General features: G+C 34.4%; 1 protein-coding gene across 3 annotated transcripts in view; it reads right to left on the bottom strand.

The window, feature by feature from the left end:
* Window positions 1-17,254, bottom strand: part of PIK3C2G (phosphatidylinositol-4-phosphate 3-kinase catalytic subunit type 2 gamma) — a 342,287-nt gene that overhangs the window by 304,980 nt on the left and 20,053 nt on the right. For all 3 annotated transcript variants that reach the window (XM_059082718.1, XM_059082719.1, XM_059082720.2), the window contains exon 5: window positions 1,894-1,996. In XM_059082718.1, coding sequence (XP_058938701.1) covers window positions 1,894-1,996 — 103 coding nt within the window. The remainder of the gene's footprint in view (window positions 1-1,893; window positions 1,997-17,254) is intronic.

Raw genomic sequence — 17,254 nt, 5'->3', positions numbered from 1 at the left:
TTTTAAATTTTCTTCAAATACAAGGTTTTCAATTGAAATTATAATTTAATCTACTCAATGGGTATTAAAAGTTTACAACAAAAAGTGTGATGCATCAGATTGCAACATATACATCATTTTGACATAATACACCAATGTCTATGCTCCTCAATATTTTCAATATCATGAGTAAATTTTTGAAATTTTAAGTGTCTTAACTAACATTAATAAAGTTTTAGAGTTTTTGATAGTAAAAGACTAAAATATCATATAGTCTAACATCCTGTTGTTTTTGCTTTAGGGATGTTATGAATTAATACATGTAAAGCCCTAATAACAGTGCCTGGCGCCTAATATATACTTAATGTGGTTAATTATCATTGAATACCTATCATGGCCCAGACTTTGGGGTATGTGGATAAAGCTGTGGAAAACAAAACAACACCAAAAAGACATATAAAGATAGAATTTTGACTAATTACTCTGAAACCACATCTGAGACTTCTGAGTGTAGCCCGTAAGTTCTAAGTGTTTTTGTAATATAAATTGGTAGCATAAGGTATGTGAAGACTCACTGACTGGGCTCAAATCCCAGGTCCTCTACTTACCAGTTCCATGAATGTGACCTGAGGAAAGTCATGAGCACCCTGGGATTCAGTGTCCTTATTTTTAATAATATTTGACACATGGAATTGTTGTAAAGAGTAAATATGATAGAAATATTAAAGTTTCAGATGTAAAATATATGCTGGATACATATTACATCAAAGTAGTGGAGTTATATGCATTTCAGAATAAACCTTAATTTATATTAAACTGAAATATGTGTGATTTGTGAATTACTACCAATGAGATAGTTTGTTTTTTCTTTAGCAATATGCAACTTCTAAATGAGTTGAAGTTTGAATTATACATTTTCTCTCCCACCCCCCATTGAAATGAAACATGATAATTTCAACTTTTTCATCAACACTGAGGACAATTTGAAGACTCTTAGATTTATTAATACTGAGGGTATTATTTGTACTTTATAATGTTTCTTTTTGGAGAGTTCAGATGCATGGCCCTGGAGCTGTCAACACTGGCTGAGCTGGGTACCAGTTCCAAAAGACATTTCTAAACAACTCTCTTTTGGCCTCATTATGTTATGTTCCACATAGATATATTGCAACCTAATGCACCACCTGACACTTTCTATGATGAAGCATCTCAGACTAGAAAAAAAAAGTCATGCACTGGAAGTCTGTTATCTGATGTAAATGACAGGGTGATGGGATTTTTGCCTAAAGCAGGTAACTGGAAGATTCTACAGATAAAAACTGCTAAAATATCAAAGTTTACTGCATACTGTGCAATTTGGGTTTGAAGTAACTCAAAACATCACACAGGGAATAAAATTTATATCTAACACCATGAAACTGTCATTAAAGCACAGTAATCCCTTTTAGTAGTTTTATTATATATATTATATATATTATATATATATTATGAATATTAATCTGTCCTGATTTAAACTGTGTTGACACCACCGTAGCCTTCAGATAGAACAAGAGTTGTGTTATTTTTCTTCCTTCCATGGTTTCCCCTTCACTTTTTCTATTCCATTCATTTCCTGGTGGATTCATGGATAGTATGAATAAGGTAACATTAATAAGTTACTCATAAATGATTTTTCAAGAGACTAGTAGATTTATCATACTGAGGTTGCAGTAGTGTGTTCATGTAATTGCTTCAGTCCAAATTGTTAACAGACATGAAGATAAAGATTTCATTATGTTTCAGTAAATATACTCAAATAAATATGTATTCATTAAACATATTTTAATCACAAAATGGCAACAATCCGTAAGGATGGGAATATTGTGCTTAAAATAATACATTTGCTAATTGAAACCAAACCTAAGAAAGTCTTACCTTTCGAGATAACTTTCCTGGAGATTCCCTATTTTTCTGTAGATGAAGTTGAATAACAGATTTATTTTTCTGAAATATTCTGTGGCTTCCCAAATACTGATCACTGAAAGAGAAAAAATATGTATAATTTCCCCAAGTATATGTTCTCCTCCCTGACTTCATTTCCTTTTATTTTTGAAACTTAGTCTGGTTAAAAGTTTTATATTCCTAGTTTTATTTTTATCTATCTACCTACCTACTATATATCTATCTACCAATCTATCTATCATCTATCTAACATGTATATGTATATATATAATATATGTATATAGATATATATATCTCCTCATATTGTTTTTTTAATATTTTATTTATTTATTTATTATTTATGTATTTTGGCTGCACCGGGTGTTAACTGCATCATGTGGGATCTTTAGTGGCGGCATGCGGACTTACTAGTTGCAGCATGTGGACTCTTCGTCGTGGCATGCATGCGGGATCTAGTTTCCCAACCAGGGATCGAATCTCGGGCCCCTGCATTGGGAGCTCGGAGTCCTACCCACTGGACCACCAGGGAGATCCTTCCTCATATTGTTTTAAATGACAAGATATTACACGTATTTGGAAATGCATTACATTAGAAAATGACTAGACACATTTAGAATAGACATAATAAAGAATACTTAACATTTTCAAAGTTACTTTCACCCAGCCATCGCAAAGCTGAGGACTACATGCTTCTGGGAGGTCTAAGTGATGTCACAAAGTGTGGGGACCACTGTATCAAGGAAGCAGAGCCGTGTGGTAGAAATGTCATTGGCTTTAGAGACAGATTTACTAGCTTTGTGACCTTAGGCCAATTAAACTGTCTGAAACTCAATATTTTCCTTTTTAGAGTTGGGATATTAATGTCTACATCAAGGGTTTGACAAGCAGATTAAACAAAAAATATCCTTACACATTTCAGAAATTTCTAATGGTGTAATTATATTTTCCCCGCTCCCTCCCTCCCTCCCTCCCTTCCTCCCTTTTTCCCTCCCTCCCTTCTTCCCTTTTTCCCTCCCTCCCTCCCTCCCTGCCTCCCTTCCTTTCTCTCTGTAAATATTTCCTAATCACAAATTAAATGATGAGCAGAATGATTTACTGATTCACCACATAGTGTTTGGAATACAATCTGATTCCACTTCTTTTAAATGAAAGGCTTTTACTATATGATCTCCTTTAGAGATTTAAATTTTGATATTTATAGTGACTTAGTCATTAAAAAGGATGAATTATGTTAATGTGGCACTTTAAGGATTTTGTTTAAATACATGAAAGATTTCAGGAGAAAAAAAACACTCATTAAAAATTTGGGGGCTTCCCTGGTGGCGCAGTGGTTGAGAGTCCGCCTGCTGATGCAGGGGACATGGGTTCGTGCCCCGGTCTGGGAAGATCCCACGTGCCGCGGAGCGGCTGGGCCCGTGAGCCATGGCCGCTGAGCCTGCGCGTCCGGAGCCTGTGCTCTGCAATGGGAGAGGCCACAGCAGTGAGAGCCCTGCGTATCGCAAAAAAAAAAAAAAAAAAAAAAAAAAAAATGGGGGGCCCTTCAGGTGATGTATTCATTTATCTGGAAAACCCATTAGATGTTTGGGACCACCTATTTCTAACAATGTCTGACAAATAGAGCATTACTCTGTTGATATCTACTATATTCTCTGTAAATGTTATTTTGACAACTGCTATTTTTTAAGAAAATCCAACACCTGTCCATTTTGGTGAGTGTTAGTGTCCACAGCATGTGTTCCCCCTTCCATTCCCATTCCTCCCATTAATCTAAACTAGATTCCTGTTCCATTGCTATAGGGCTTTTATATTGTTCCTTGAGTTATTTCTACTGTGAGTCCAGACATAAGACATGGCCAGTGTATTCCCTGAGTTCTGGAATCATTGATTCCTGCCTTCCTCCAAGGGCCATTCTCATATTCTATCACATATACTCAGGTTCCTCTTGTTTCATTTCTCCCAACCCTAATTCTTCTTTCCATGCTTAGAATTCTGTTTTCCTCTTCCTATTCTGGGAACCACTTTAAGAGCAGTGACCCTCCTTGCTCTCAAAGCTTCCTTTTCTTCAGTGTGTTGAAGTCTGGACTCTGGATCCCAGTACAGTGAATTCAGCCTCAGATATGGCTACTGCTTTCCTGAACTACCTTATTTTACCCACCTGTATGTATGTCCCTTAGTAGGTTTACCAGATAAAATAGATGTCCAATAGATATGAATTTCAGATAACAATGAATAAAAAATTTTAGTATAAATACATTTTGTATAATATTCAACCCATACTTATACTAAGAAAAATTGGAATTTTTGAAGTTTAAATTTAACTGAACATTCTATAATTTTATTTGCTAAATCTGTCAATTCAACTCCCTTCTGAAAGTAGGTCCTAGTTCTTCCCTTATCTTTGCCTCACTCTGTATTTGTGGGTGTGTGACAGGGGTAGGGTCTGGGTAATTATCAGATTTTGGGTAATTAACAGACTTTGGAAGGAATTTTTCCTCTGTAAATTTTCTTTTTTTTTAACTTACATTATAGGAATATAGTCTAAGGGAAAACATTTGAATTGTACTAAATTGTGTAAAACAAAAAAGGTTTAAAAATTATTTCCCTTTTTCTAAAATAAGTTACTGAGTTTATTGCACTTGTTTTAATAGGCTGATATAAATGGCCAACCACACATACATTTATTTTAAAAATGAGATCAATTTTATTTTAGCTGTGTCTCTAACCTTAGATAAACTTCTTTTAACTTATTTTCTGAGACTTTGCTTCCTAATCAGAAAATTTAAAGTACTCCATTCATAAGCAGTACCATCTGCTATGTTATTATAGGTTTGTATTAACCATATTTGTTTTTAAATTTTTTTCCTTCATTTTTTGGGATTATTTGAGTCCTGAGTCTCTTTTTTCTCTATCTTTAGAGGCTTAGGAGACATAATTTTAATCTTCTACTGCTTACCTAATTTTTTTCTAGGAAAACATATCTTAAATCTTTTCTGTTGCAACCTCAATCATTATTTATATCACACTCTCAAATAAATCTTAGAGCTTAATATGACTTTAATTCAGTTTTCTTTCATTATGCTACAACTGCCCAAGTAGAAATCACTTCAGATTTTTTCCAGATTCTTTTATAATTTACCTGAAGAAATCGAGAAAAGTAGTAGATCAGTTGATCCAAAAAGTTATTAGAGATGAGAATTATAAAAAAGACAGATATCTTAATATACTTTATTTTTATTTATTTATTAAAAAAATTTTTAAATATACTTTATTTTTAAACTAAAAATCGTTAAATAGCCTGTCAATAAGCAAAGTTTTGTTGCTAGAATAAAGAAAGCTGTTGATATAGGATGAAGGGTCTGTTGATTACAATTTTGTGCCTTTCTGTCATAAACCAAACCTGTAAGTAATTATCTTTAATTTCCAACTCCAGCTTCTTTAATGAGGAAAATATACTTGAAGTTGAGGAACAACCTGAATGGAAAATTGGTTTAGATTCCTATGATTATTCTAATCTTTTGAAGTTGTTTCTTCCACACTTAGTTCAGCAGTAGTAGGTTTTTTTTTTTTTTTTTTTTTTTTGCAGTATGCGGGCCTCTCACTGTTGTGGCCCCTCCCGTTGCAGAGCACAGGCTCCGGAGGCTCAGGCCCAGCGGCCATGGCTCACGGGCCTAGCTGCTCCGCGGCATGTGGGATCATCCCGGACCAGGGCACGAACCCGTGTCTCCTGCATCGGCAGGCGGACTCTCAACCACTGCGCCACCAGGGAAGCCCAGCAGTAGTAGTTTTTAATGATCTATCTGGAATGCGTTTGTTGAGTAAAGAGGGATATTTTGGACATTTTTTCAACATAATAACAATTTTCCCGAACATCCCTAATTAATGAGGACATCTTTTCATCTCTGACTTTTTATATTTATCACATGAACAATTTTCATAAATATCTGATCTGTTTCAGGACAACTTTATTTCTTTCCAATATTTTTGCTTCCTTTAACTTTCTTATCCTAATGTGATGTCTACTACTGTTGAATAGTAGTAATGAAAATAGATATCCTTCTCTTTTTCTTGACTTTATAGAGAATGCATAGAATGCTTAACAAATACGATATTTACTGTGTCCCTGGTACATACTTTTACTGTGTCCCTGGTACATACTTTTGTTGTCTGTTTTGTTAATGATTTTTTAAAATTATGAATAGGCTTCAGATTTTATTTAATGAGTTTTCTGCATCTACTGGATATATCATATTGAGATCATTTTTTCCTTGAATATGTTAATATATTAATTGTATCAGTAGATTTTTCCAGTATGTAAGTATAATTATCTTTACATTCTTGGGTAGATTCATCCACTGGTAGATTTAATTTGCAATTTTTAAAGTTTCTTTTTTCTACATAGCAAAATTTAGATTGGCCTATAATCTTAACGTTTTGTGTTTAATCTTTGTTTTAGGCATTACAATTAAACTAGCCTTGTAAACTGCATACACCTTTTTCTCAGTCCTGGAACAGTTAATATAATTGAGAATTAACTATTCCCTCAAAGTTTGGTGCAATTTGCCTAAAACTTCATTTTCTGCTCCCCACTGCTCTTTGTTGTATTTCACATTTATACTTCTTGAGCTAATTTTGAAATTCATGATTCCTTAGGAAATTGTCTATTATTTTATAAAGCTGTCAAACAGATGTCCCAAGTCCCTTCTATTTTAAATATCTTTTGACATTTACCTGGGAGCTCTACAATCGGTTTGCAATCATTCTTTCCTTTGTGTGCTATCACTCTTTCTTGTTTTACCAGAAGGTTTTTTATTAATATTTTTTTCCTGTCATTTCATGAGAATTTTGGTGGGCTGGTGGGTGTATTCGCATTTTCAGTCTAATGTATTAATCCAGTTCTGAAGATATATAATTATCGTTTTAATTATGGGAATAATTTTGCATGACGAGAGAGCTCAAAAACTGGAAAGGAAGGACTTTTCTGGTCCAACTCTCTCATTTTGCAAGTAAGAACACTGGGTTCAACCAAATAAGACCAGAGATTAGAACATAAATATTTGGAGTAAATATAGCATACTTGAAGTTTACTTCTAGATTCAAGCATTCCTGTTATAATGTGATACATGTGTTTCTTCTTGTAAAAGGGGGGATTGAGGTGTTCTGCAAATTGTGGACTAAAAATAAAAGATCTCGTGGGAAAATAGGGCTGGAAGAGACCACTCAAATCAATACAGCTCTCTAAGCAGAGTGTGTGCGCTTGTGCACACACATACACACACACAAACACATACACACACACCTTAGTACCAAAAGACACATCTAATTTCAAAAATTTAAAGACATACTATAGTAAATAACAGACCTGGCTTTTAAAAAAAATGTCTTTAGCTTGGTGGAAGAGTATATAAGAAAGTTTTTTGATGCTGCTGAATATAGAGATGAGGGCAAAATATACAAAAATTGTGGAGAATTCTTCAATAAACGTTGTCAAGACAGAGCCTGAGGCCAAGTTGAGAAAAAAAATGCATGTTGGGTGAATAGTCACTGGTCACTGGTATACTACTGTCGCCCTCAGCAGCTTCATGTGTACTTTGCATTCAGCCACTGTTACTTAGTGGAGCAAAGCATTCATATGCCAGAAAAATTTACCTGTATGAAGGTGACTACTCTGAATAAACTAATTCATGTTACAGAAATATGTCATATTGCAGAAGAATTTGTATTTGGTACATCTTTTTTGGGGGTATCATGTTTAAAATACTAAACAGTCCTTTTTGTGTATGTTAGCAATAACAAAAACTATTACTGTGCTGTGTCCCTTAAGATTAAGTCTCTGATGTTATTGAAAGGACTACAGATCCTCCAATAACTCTCACACTTTCTAAGAGCTGGAAACTACTGTTCACCACTTTGCCATCACTCTGTTTGGCAAGACCACCATTTTGATTAATTTGTCTTTGATGATCTAGGGCTACACTATCCAATACTGTAACTCTTAGACACTTGTGGCTCCTGAGCACTTGCAGTGTGGCTATCTGAATTATGATGTGCTGTAAGCGTAAAATACGCACTGAATTTTGAAGAATTAGCATGAAAAAGGAATAGAAAACATCTCAATATGTTTTTAATTCTGATTACATGGTTAAACGATAATATGTTTGGTATATTGAGCTAAATAAAATATTACATCAGGGAATTCCCTGTCGGTCCAGTGGTTAGGACTCAGTGCTTTCACTGGCAAGGGTGCAGGTTCAATCCCTGGTCTGGGGAACTAAGATCCCGCAGGCCAGGTGGCATGGCCAAAAGAAACAAAAATATTACATTGAAATTTACTTCCACCTGTTTCTTGTTATTTATTTTTTAATGTGGCAGTAGAAAACTCAATTATGGGGCCCACATTATATTTCTATTAGACAGTGTTGATTTACAGAAAATGAAAGAGAAGAGAGAAAAAGAAAATAAAGCATTAAAGAATAGAAAGAAAGGTGGTAAGTAGAATTTAGTTAGTAAATGGGACAAGGAAAATTAAATTTCTGTTTGAGGACTCTAGGTATTGGAAAAATATAGGAAGAAAGACTACCACACCAAGAGAAGGAGAAATGAAAAATATTAAAAATATTGCTGCTAAGATGGGTAACGTGGAGAGCAGAGTTCGAGCACTAAGAGAACAGGCCGCAGTAGGTATTCCTATGCTTATAATGTGAACATTGGTATTTTCTATCTCAGATTTTACACACCAGGTGTTTTTCTCAATCTGGTCACGTTTCAAATGTGGGTGCTTAGTAGTTTTATTTAATAATAATGTAAAAAACTTCAACTGTTAAATGAACTCAATCTCTATGATCCAATCAAAAGTTTAGTTTTTTCTTCATATATACTCATAAATAAAAATTCTGCACATCCATTTATTTATTCTCTCAACAAATTTTGATTCCAGCTATGTGCTTGTTGCTATCTTAGGAACTGTTTTCTGAATGTAACTGTCATTTAAGATGAACACCAAAAGACTGAATCCTTACACATAATTACTCCTATTTCCTGTTCATAAGTGGCTCATGTTATTTTAAAGTATATCACATGAGCAGTTTATACATGGCAGTATGTATATATTAAGAGATTAATAATATTAACACCAAAAAGTCACGTGCAGATACTTTAAATTTGTCCTACAGGCAAAAAAGACATCCTAAATAATGTCCAACCTATGAATACTGATTCAGCCTAAGAGCTCCTTGAAAACTCACATTTATCAACATTTCTCTTTCATCAGGATGAATACATATTCTTGTTTTATAGGTTCACTAGATCTAAATTTTCTCCATTCTGATGTATAGGAAGTAGTCACAGAGATGTTTTGTGAAATATTACAGTCATAGGTAGAAAAAAGTATTTTAATTTTATCTTACAAATATTGAGAGCCAGGATTGCTGACAGCTATTAAATATGTTTCTTTAAGAAAACTCGGTAATTAAGCTGACTTTTAATACTTTGGTTGACTAAGAAATGTAAGGTGAGTATGACAAGACATTAAAATATTAATAATACTATAGTACTCCACAGAGCATTTTTCAGGTACTTATTTATGTACACAAACATGAACACACACACATGCACACCCATGCATTCCTTTGGTATTTGCCACTTAAAAATTTCTATGATGTTATATTGATATCTACGATATCTTTAGTTCCATTGAGCTTTGTAACTAGTGGAAATACCCTGGATTTTATGCTTAAAGTGGTATTTATTGCTGGCTCAGCATTGATAAATATCAGCGATATGTTGTTTTCCTCAACCAGTGCTCCTCTCATTTATAGTTATTTTGCTTTCAGGGGAACCTTGAGTAAGAAAGTTAAACTTCATGACTTGGAGAGACAAGCATAGGTGACATTCTAAAACTATAGCTCACAGCCATGGGGTGGTTAGTTGAGGAGGGTCCTGGTTTTGAACAGAGGCCTTCGATGGATCATAAATGGATACCAACAGCAACTACTCAAGGGAAAACTGGACCTAAAAGATCTTGCCCTATTTTTCTTAATTCCCTCCAGCCTAGTAAAAGGCAACTATCCCTAATGCTTCTTCACTTGAATATGGCTGTATTCCTTTACGTATATAGTATGCATACTTTTTTTAACTCAAAAATAAAATGAAATTGAACATATTGCAAGGGATTTTTTTTTAATCTAGAGGAAAAGTTTTATAACAACTTCCAATTTTACAGTGTCCTCTCTATTAAGCTATATATGCATAAAAGAAAAGTAGGGCTTCCCTGGTGGCACAGTGATTAAGAATTGCCTGCTAGTGCAGGGAACATGGATTCGAGCCCTGGTTCGGGAAGATCCCACATGCCGCAGAGCAATTAAGCCCGTGTGCCACAACTACTGAGCCTGTGCTCTAGAGCCCATGAGCCACAACTACTGAAGCCCGTGCACCCAGAGCCCATGCTCTGCAACAAGAGAAGCCACTGCAGTGAGAAGCCGCGCACCGCAACAAAGAGCAGCCCCCGCTCGCCACAACTATAGAAAGACCATGCACAGCAACAAAGACCCAATGCAGCCAAAAAAAACAAAAAAGTAGCAACAATCTATATAAATGAGGTTAATTGAGACAGAGGGTCAGGACCTCCTCGGTGGCGCAGTGGTTAAGAATCCACTTGCCTAATGCAGGGGACACGGGTTTGATTCCTGGTCCGGGAAGATCCCACATGCCACGGAGCAACTAAGCCCGTGAGCCACAACTACTGAGCCCATGTGCTACAACTACTGAAGCCCGCGCACCTAGAGCCTGTGCTCCAAAACAAGAGAAGCCACCACAATGAGCAGCCCGTTCACCGCAATGAAGAGTAGTCCCCGCTCTCTGCAACTAGAGAAAGACCGCACGCAGCAACGAAGACCCAACACAGGCAAAAAAAATAAAAAATAAAAGAGGGTCAATGAGAAAGAAGCACAGCAGTGAAGCTGGAACTTTGTATCTTTTGCAAAAATATATACTGACCTCCAGAGAGGTTTTTTTTTGAGTTATTTTATGTAAAATTTGTAATATAGTCACCAACTTGGGAGATCAAAAATATGGATTTTATTCCATTTCAAGTTTCATTATTTTTCCCACAAATGTCCAGAGAAGAAACATTCTGTGGACTTTCCTAATACAAAACATTCAAGAACTAAGATTAAAATAGTACATGTAAGCCTTATTAAAGTGATATTGGCTAATTTGAAATATTATGTAATTCAGATATTCTTAGCTAATAATTTCTTTACCTTATTTAAGATAAATAGAGCACTAGGCTATTTAAACCTCAATTCAAAATGAGGGGGATTACTAATTCTTAGCTTTTAGAAGTAAACAAGACTTGAGTAAGCAAAAATAACTTGATAGATGCATGTTGGCTATTACAGTTTTAGGTATAATAAAATTAAATTATGTACCTGCATTTCGTTCTGATTTGCCTTGTCTTCATGGAAAAATCATGCAACAGCTTTGTGACTCTTTTCATCAAGTCTGTTGGTTAATGATGCTTGCACAATCACAAAGCTTTAAAAAAAGCATGGAGCTGAAATATGCCATAATTTTTACATTTTTCTTTCAATAATAAACATCTTTATTTAGTGTAAGCTCTTTGGGGAATTGCTTTCAAATGAAGATATGTATAGAGTATTCACATACTGGGACATTTGTTCTAGTACAGTTATTGGCTAGAACCAAATGCAAGTTTGTATATATTACTATTATTAATTTTTAGTTAACTGTTTATTAAAGATAGCAACCAAAGTTAATATTAAACTGTTAGGAAGAGTACTTTGAAGGAGATCCAAAACTAAACTGAAGTAGCTCAAGATACTCTTAATGAATGATTTATTAGCAGAACATGTTTTCATTATTATGTGTGAGAGCTCTCAAAGTGATGATGTTCTTTCCTATGCTCTGACATGGTTCTGTGATTTTATAAGAAGAAAGCAAAGTTATGTAGAAGAGAAACACACCTTAATCTATTTATTTGCTCAAAGTAAATCTAAAAAGTTATAACAGATTAGATTATAATATTGGAATTCTTAGCTGTTCTGAATGTGCTGAAACTAATCAGTTGTTCAAGTTTGCTAAATGAAATCCTTAATATCATTGAGAATAAAAAGACTCATTCCACACCACCCCAGGAATATATGTAACTGAGTTTTTACTGCTAATGAGTATAATCTATTACCTTAAACTTTATAAAATATTACCTAGCCTTTTCCTCACTGGTACTTAATAGTCTGACTTTTACTTTGAATAAAGGACAATTCCAATTTATAATCAAATGTTTAAAGAACAAATTAATACTAATTGTAATGGGATTAGCTAAAACATTTTTTAACCTAGAAGTTTTCTTAAGATTATTTAAAAATTCTAATTAGATTTAACTTTTGAAGAGGATTTTCTTACTCTAATCAAAGGAATTCAACATTTTCTCTCCTAGGAGAGGTCAGGAGAGAGAAAAGGGACTCCAGAGTAGATAACCAGATCAGACTAATCAATGCTGGTGGTGAATCAAGAGGTAGATACTGTTTAATTTAGATTTAAGAATATATATGACAATTTCAAAGGAAGATTTTTAATTATTATAGGTCTTTTACATTTTTTTAGTACTCTGAGTTCTAGAATTCCTTGACAAGAGTCAATTAAATAATGAAGAAAAGTTTTGTTTTGTCTTGTTTAAGTCAAGGATGCAAAACATGGCCATAACTGTAAGCAATAGGCCCTAGCAGAATTTTCAAGAAAGATTATTTACTTTCTCCTTTTGCGGCTTACTACTGACAATGCAGTCATGATTTATTCAACAGTACATTTTATTTATTCTGCAGTACAGAAGCTGGTAAGGAAAATTGTTTTTAAGTTGAATTAGAAAGTAAGACTCATAGCAGGACTTTTGAGAAAAGAAATTACTCAAATCACATAGATTAGGAGTAAGAAACAGGAAAAATCTGCACTCCTAGTAAATATCAGGCTCTTAGATAATAAAGGATAAAATTATGAAGTAGCATTATACTTCATATATTATAAATATATGAGTCTAGGGGAAGGTACAACTACTCTTACTCTCTGGAAAGAAAGCAGACACGGGAACACACTAGGAAACAGTCTTTCTGTCCCTAGGTCTTTATATCTGTGCTGCATCTCATGGAAAAGACAGGAAGTTATAGTCCCTGTCCTCAAGTCTGCCACTGCGTAAGCCCGAGGCGGTCTGTCTACTCAATAAGGTCATGAGAACTGGGGAAATGGGATTACCAAGGACACTTCTACCATGGAAGTTAACTTGGGGGCTAAAACCAGGAATGTAATGGAAGATGCTAATATTTTTTATTATTTCTCAGTTTAATTTATTCTGATTTGCTGATTCAGTATCCATGCTTCATATTGCTCAAAACTTGGTTTTAAGCTGCCAGCAGCCTGTGATAAAACTGAAAACGTTCTAATGCTTTCATTTACTCTTTGCTTATAATTTAAAAACCCTGTTTGTAAAGCAGTTTTTGAGGAGAAGACTGATACTTAATGAAACTCTTTTTGATGGTAATTGAAGTACCTAATAAGACTAGCATGATATCCAGGTATAAGAGGTCAGGCACTTTCTCATTTAGAGAAGAGTTATGGAGATGTGTTATTAGAATGAGTTACTAGATTTATAAAAGCATTTAACCGCGAGAGGGAGTGCCAGAGCAAGAGCCAGAGTGAGAATGGAATATTTTAATTGACAGAAAGAGTTTGTCATACTAGATTAAAATGAGTATTTAATGAGCTGTAAAAATAATACAGTTGACCTTTAAAAAGGGGAATTTTGGCTTGCTAGGAAAGTTATCTTTCTTAATTTTTAAATATGCTACAAAGTATAACATCTTATTTTGTTGATTAAATTCAGTATTTGTGCAAGGTACTGGTTTTAAAAACGTGTAAATTTTTTTTTCATTGAGTCAAAATTCTTAGGTCACTAATATCCCTGGTCTCTAATATCTTGCTACTTGAAATGTCAACCATGGACCATTAGCATGAGCATCACCCAGAAGTCTCTTAGAAATGTAGTCTCCTCCCCATCCCAGACCAAGTGAGTCAGAATCTGTTTTTTAACAAGATCCTCAGGTGATTCATATACAAATTAAAGTTTGAGAACAGTTTTAACATATCAATATAGATATAGATTTATGTATAATTTGTGTCTGTCTATCCTCCTGTTTATTTACATTTTTGCCCTTTCCAGGATTTTATTTACTACTTGACTAACCCTGGTTAAGACAGATGAATTCAATAAAATAGCAAAATATAACTTAAGGAGGAAATTAAAAAATAGAGAATCACAAAAATACTGCTAGCAAAGTAGTGAAAAAGTATCCTGATCATTGACATTTAATTTTGATGATGAAAGGTCTTAGCTACTTCCTCAAAACATGGTTAGTTCAAGTAGTTACTTTTTTTGTGACTATTTTAACAGACTGATACACCTTCTGGAAGAAACCAAGGAGTTTAAATTTTAAGGATTTGCCCTTATCTAATCCAAAGTAGATGAGAAACTGCAAAAGTAGAAACTAAATATAATTTATCACTATCTTCATAAAACAGATTAAGGAACATCGTTCTGATAACATAAGGGGAGTTTAAAATGAAAAATCTTTCTACATCATTCTACAACAGTAATAGTGGGGGTTTTGTGGAGGGGAAATACTTATCCATTTTTTTAGTTTATTATATTTTAACAACCATATAATATTTTTAATTGATTTAGAACTGTGATTCACAGGAGCTCATAGCAATCCATATATAATGAAAGGACTAGTAGAGGCTTAATAAAATTTTACACTTGGAATTAAAGATTACTAAAATATAATCCTACAGCTTAGTTTTACAGTAGAAAAATATATTAAAAATGCAGTTTTTAAGAGGAAAAGAATCTGAAGTTAAAGGAGGTTAACTCATTTTGCCAAATCAACGGTGTTAGAGTGTAGTGTTACAAATAGTGGGAAGGATTTGTTTTCATATTCTTCATTTGCTTAAACAGTCTCAAGATACCAAAAAAAGGTCAATTTTTACCTAATCAGAAATTTGGAAATGACAGAAAGTCCATCTTCAGTGATTATGATTTGACATTATTTTAGTCAAAGCATTTCTAAACACTTCCCGATTAAAAGTTTTAAAAAGTTTTATACGCGTCAGAAAATGAGTGTTCTGTAAGTTATGTATCTTTTCCTTGAGTGTGACCTAAACGCTGTATGCTGAATTAAGCTCAACATATGTTGTGTTTATTTCACAATATATGGTCATTATTCTTAATGACGCGTTATCCTGTAATTTTTGTTTTCAAGTGGCCCTTTATCATGAAAGGAGGCTTTGCAATAGAGTGGAAAGACTGTGGGCTTCAGCGTCAGATAAACCTGTGCCATCCTGACTTTGCTGCTTCCAATGTTATGACCTTTAGCAAGTCATTTAATTTCTTTTAGCCTCAGTTTTCCCATATGCAAAATGGGAATATTTATGCCTTTCTTTTATGAGAATGGGTGGTATTACATGTGAAAATTCTAGCCCATAAGAGGCTTTTAATAAGTAAAATCAATTTTCTTATTGTTTTTATTGTTATAATATTATTATTTTCATTTCTATGCAACTTGCTTAAGCATTCCTGCTTTTATCAGAGATCCAGTTTTCTAAATGCCTAGTTATCTTTCTGGTTATTAAGATTAAAAAAATTATATTTGTTTGAACTCCTGCTGATCTTTCAGGGAAGGGAAGTTCCTCCTTCAGGGCACTGCTAACCTCTTCATCTGCCTTTTTAATCTCAACTCCTCACCATTGATATATTCTCTGCCTTCAATACTTCCCTTTCCATTGGTTCTTTCCCTTCAGCTTATGAATATTTTCAAATCTCTCTTATCCACATTCCCCAAATCTCCAGACTGATTCTCCTCAGCATCTAAAACCCCATTTTTCTCCAGGCTTTTTATCACCACACATTACTTCTGAGAGAGTAGTCTGCTTATGTGTTTCTGTTTAGCACCTTCCATTCTCCTTAGCTCATTGCAATCTTGCTTTTTTCTCCTCCGTTTTAGTAAACTTGTTCTTATTTGAATCACCAACTCATTTTGTAATTGCCATATTTAATGATGATTTTTCAATCCTCATCTAATTTATTTTCAGTATTTGACACTATTTACTTAGTAATTGAAACTTTCTCTTCAATTCTTGTGAAAGGCACGTTTTCCAAGGTGTCCTACAATTTAAATTGCTTTTTTCCAATTTCCTTTTTCTGCTCCTTCTCCTTCCGTCTTTTATATGTTAATGTTCTCAGGATCCTTTCTTTTGTCACTTTCCCTACGTGATTGCATCTGTCTCTAAGATTTCCATTCCTTCTTAGAGCTAACAGTTCCTTAACCCACACCAGACTTCCTAAAATCTGGGCTACTTTCTCAATAACAGACGGCCCTTGGCACTCCATACTCAATGTGTTTCAAACTTGATTAATTATTTTATACCCTCAAACTTCCATTTCTCTGATAACTATCATCATTACTGAACTCACATCAAAACTAGTTATCATCTTCTACTCCCTCCAGGCAATCCCACTGTCAACTAAAGAATGTTGCTCACCATATGGCTTTACAAGGATTGATTCATTAGCCACTGCAGTTGCTGACCTCCACACCGTGAAAGGAGTTCTGAGCAGAGATCAGGAATGAGGTACTCTGTGCTCTGGGAAAACTGGCAGAGCTGGCTTTCAGATAGTTAGATATTTTCAGGAGAAAATTTTATGATTCCAGTTTCTTGCATCTTTCCATACTTAGAAATGCACGAAAATCATTACAATATCTGTGCCTCCGGACTAGCAGTAACCGTCTACTGAGATGTGCTTAATTGCATGTACCCTTTCTCCAAAATCATATATAAGCTGATCTCTCCACCGTAGCTCTTCAGAGCAGTTCCTCAGAGATAGCTGAGAGGCTATAGTCCTCATCAAGTCCCCCACAAAAATTGTAACGCACAGCTTTCACGTTGTGCGTTTTTATTTCAGTTGACGTCACATATTTAGTTGCCCAGTTCCATTAATTCCACTGTTTTAATACTCCGGGGATTTAATACTTTCTGTTTAGCCCCACTGCTGCTACTTTAGCTCAAGCTCTGTCATCTTTCATATGTTCAGTTATGTTCTCCTAACTCGAGTTTTTAACTCTTTTTAAGCATACATTACTGTTCATATGATCACTTAAATGCTTCTCCCATCCTCCAAAATAATTTATTTCCTTATCTCCTGATAGCAAAAAAACCATGTTTATTGTAGACATTTTGTAAGTAAAAAAAGAAATGAATAAATATTATCTGT

The sequence above is a fragment of the Kogia breviceps genome, chromosome 12, assembly GCF_026419965.1.
Source record: "Kogia breviceps isolate mKogBre1 chromosome 12, mKogBre1 haplotype 1, whole genome shotgun sequence".
In the NCBI taxonomy this organism is placed as follows: Eukaryota; Metazoa; Chordata; class Mammalia; order Artiodactyla; family Physeteridae; genus Kogia; species Kogia breviceps.
This window is presented reverse-complemented; position numbering and strand designations above follow the sequence as displayed.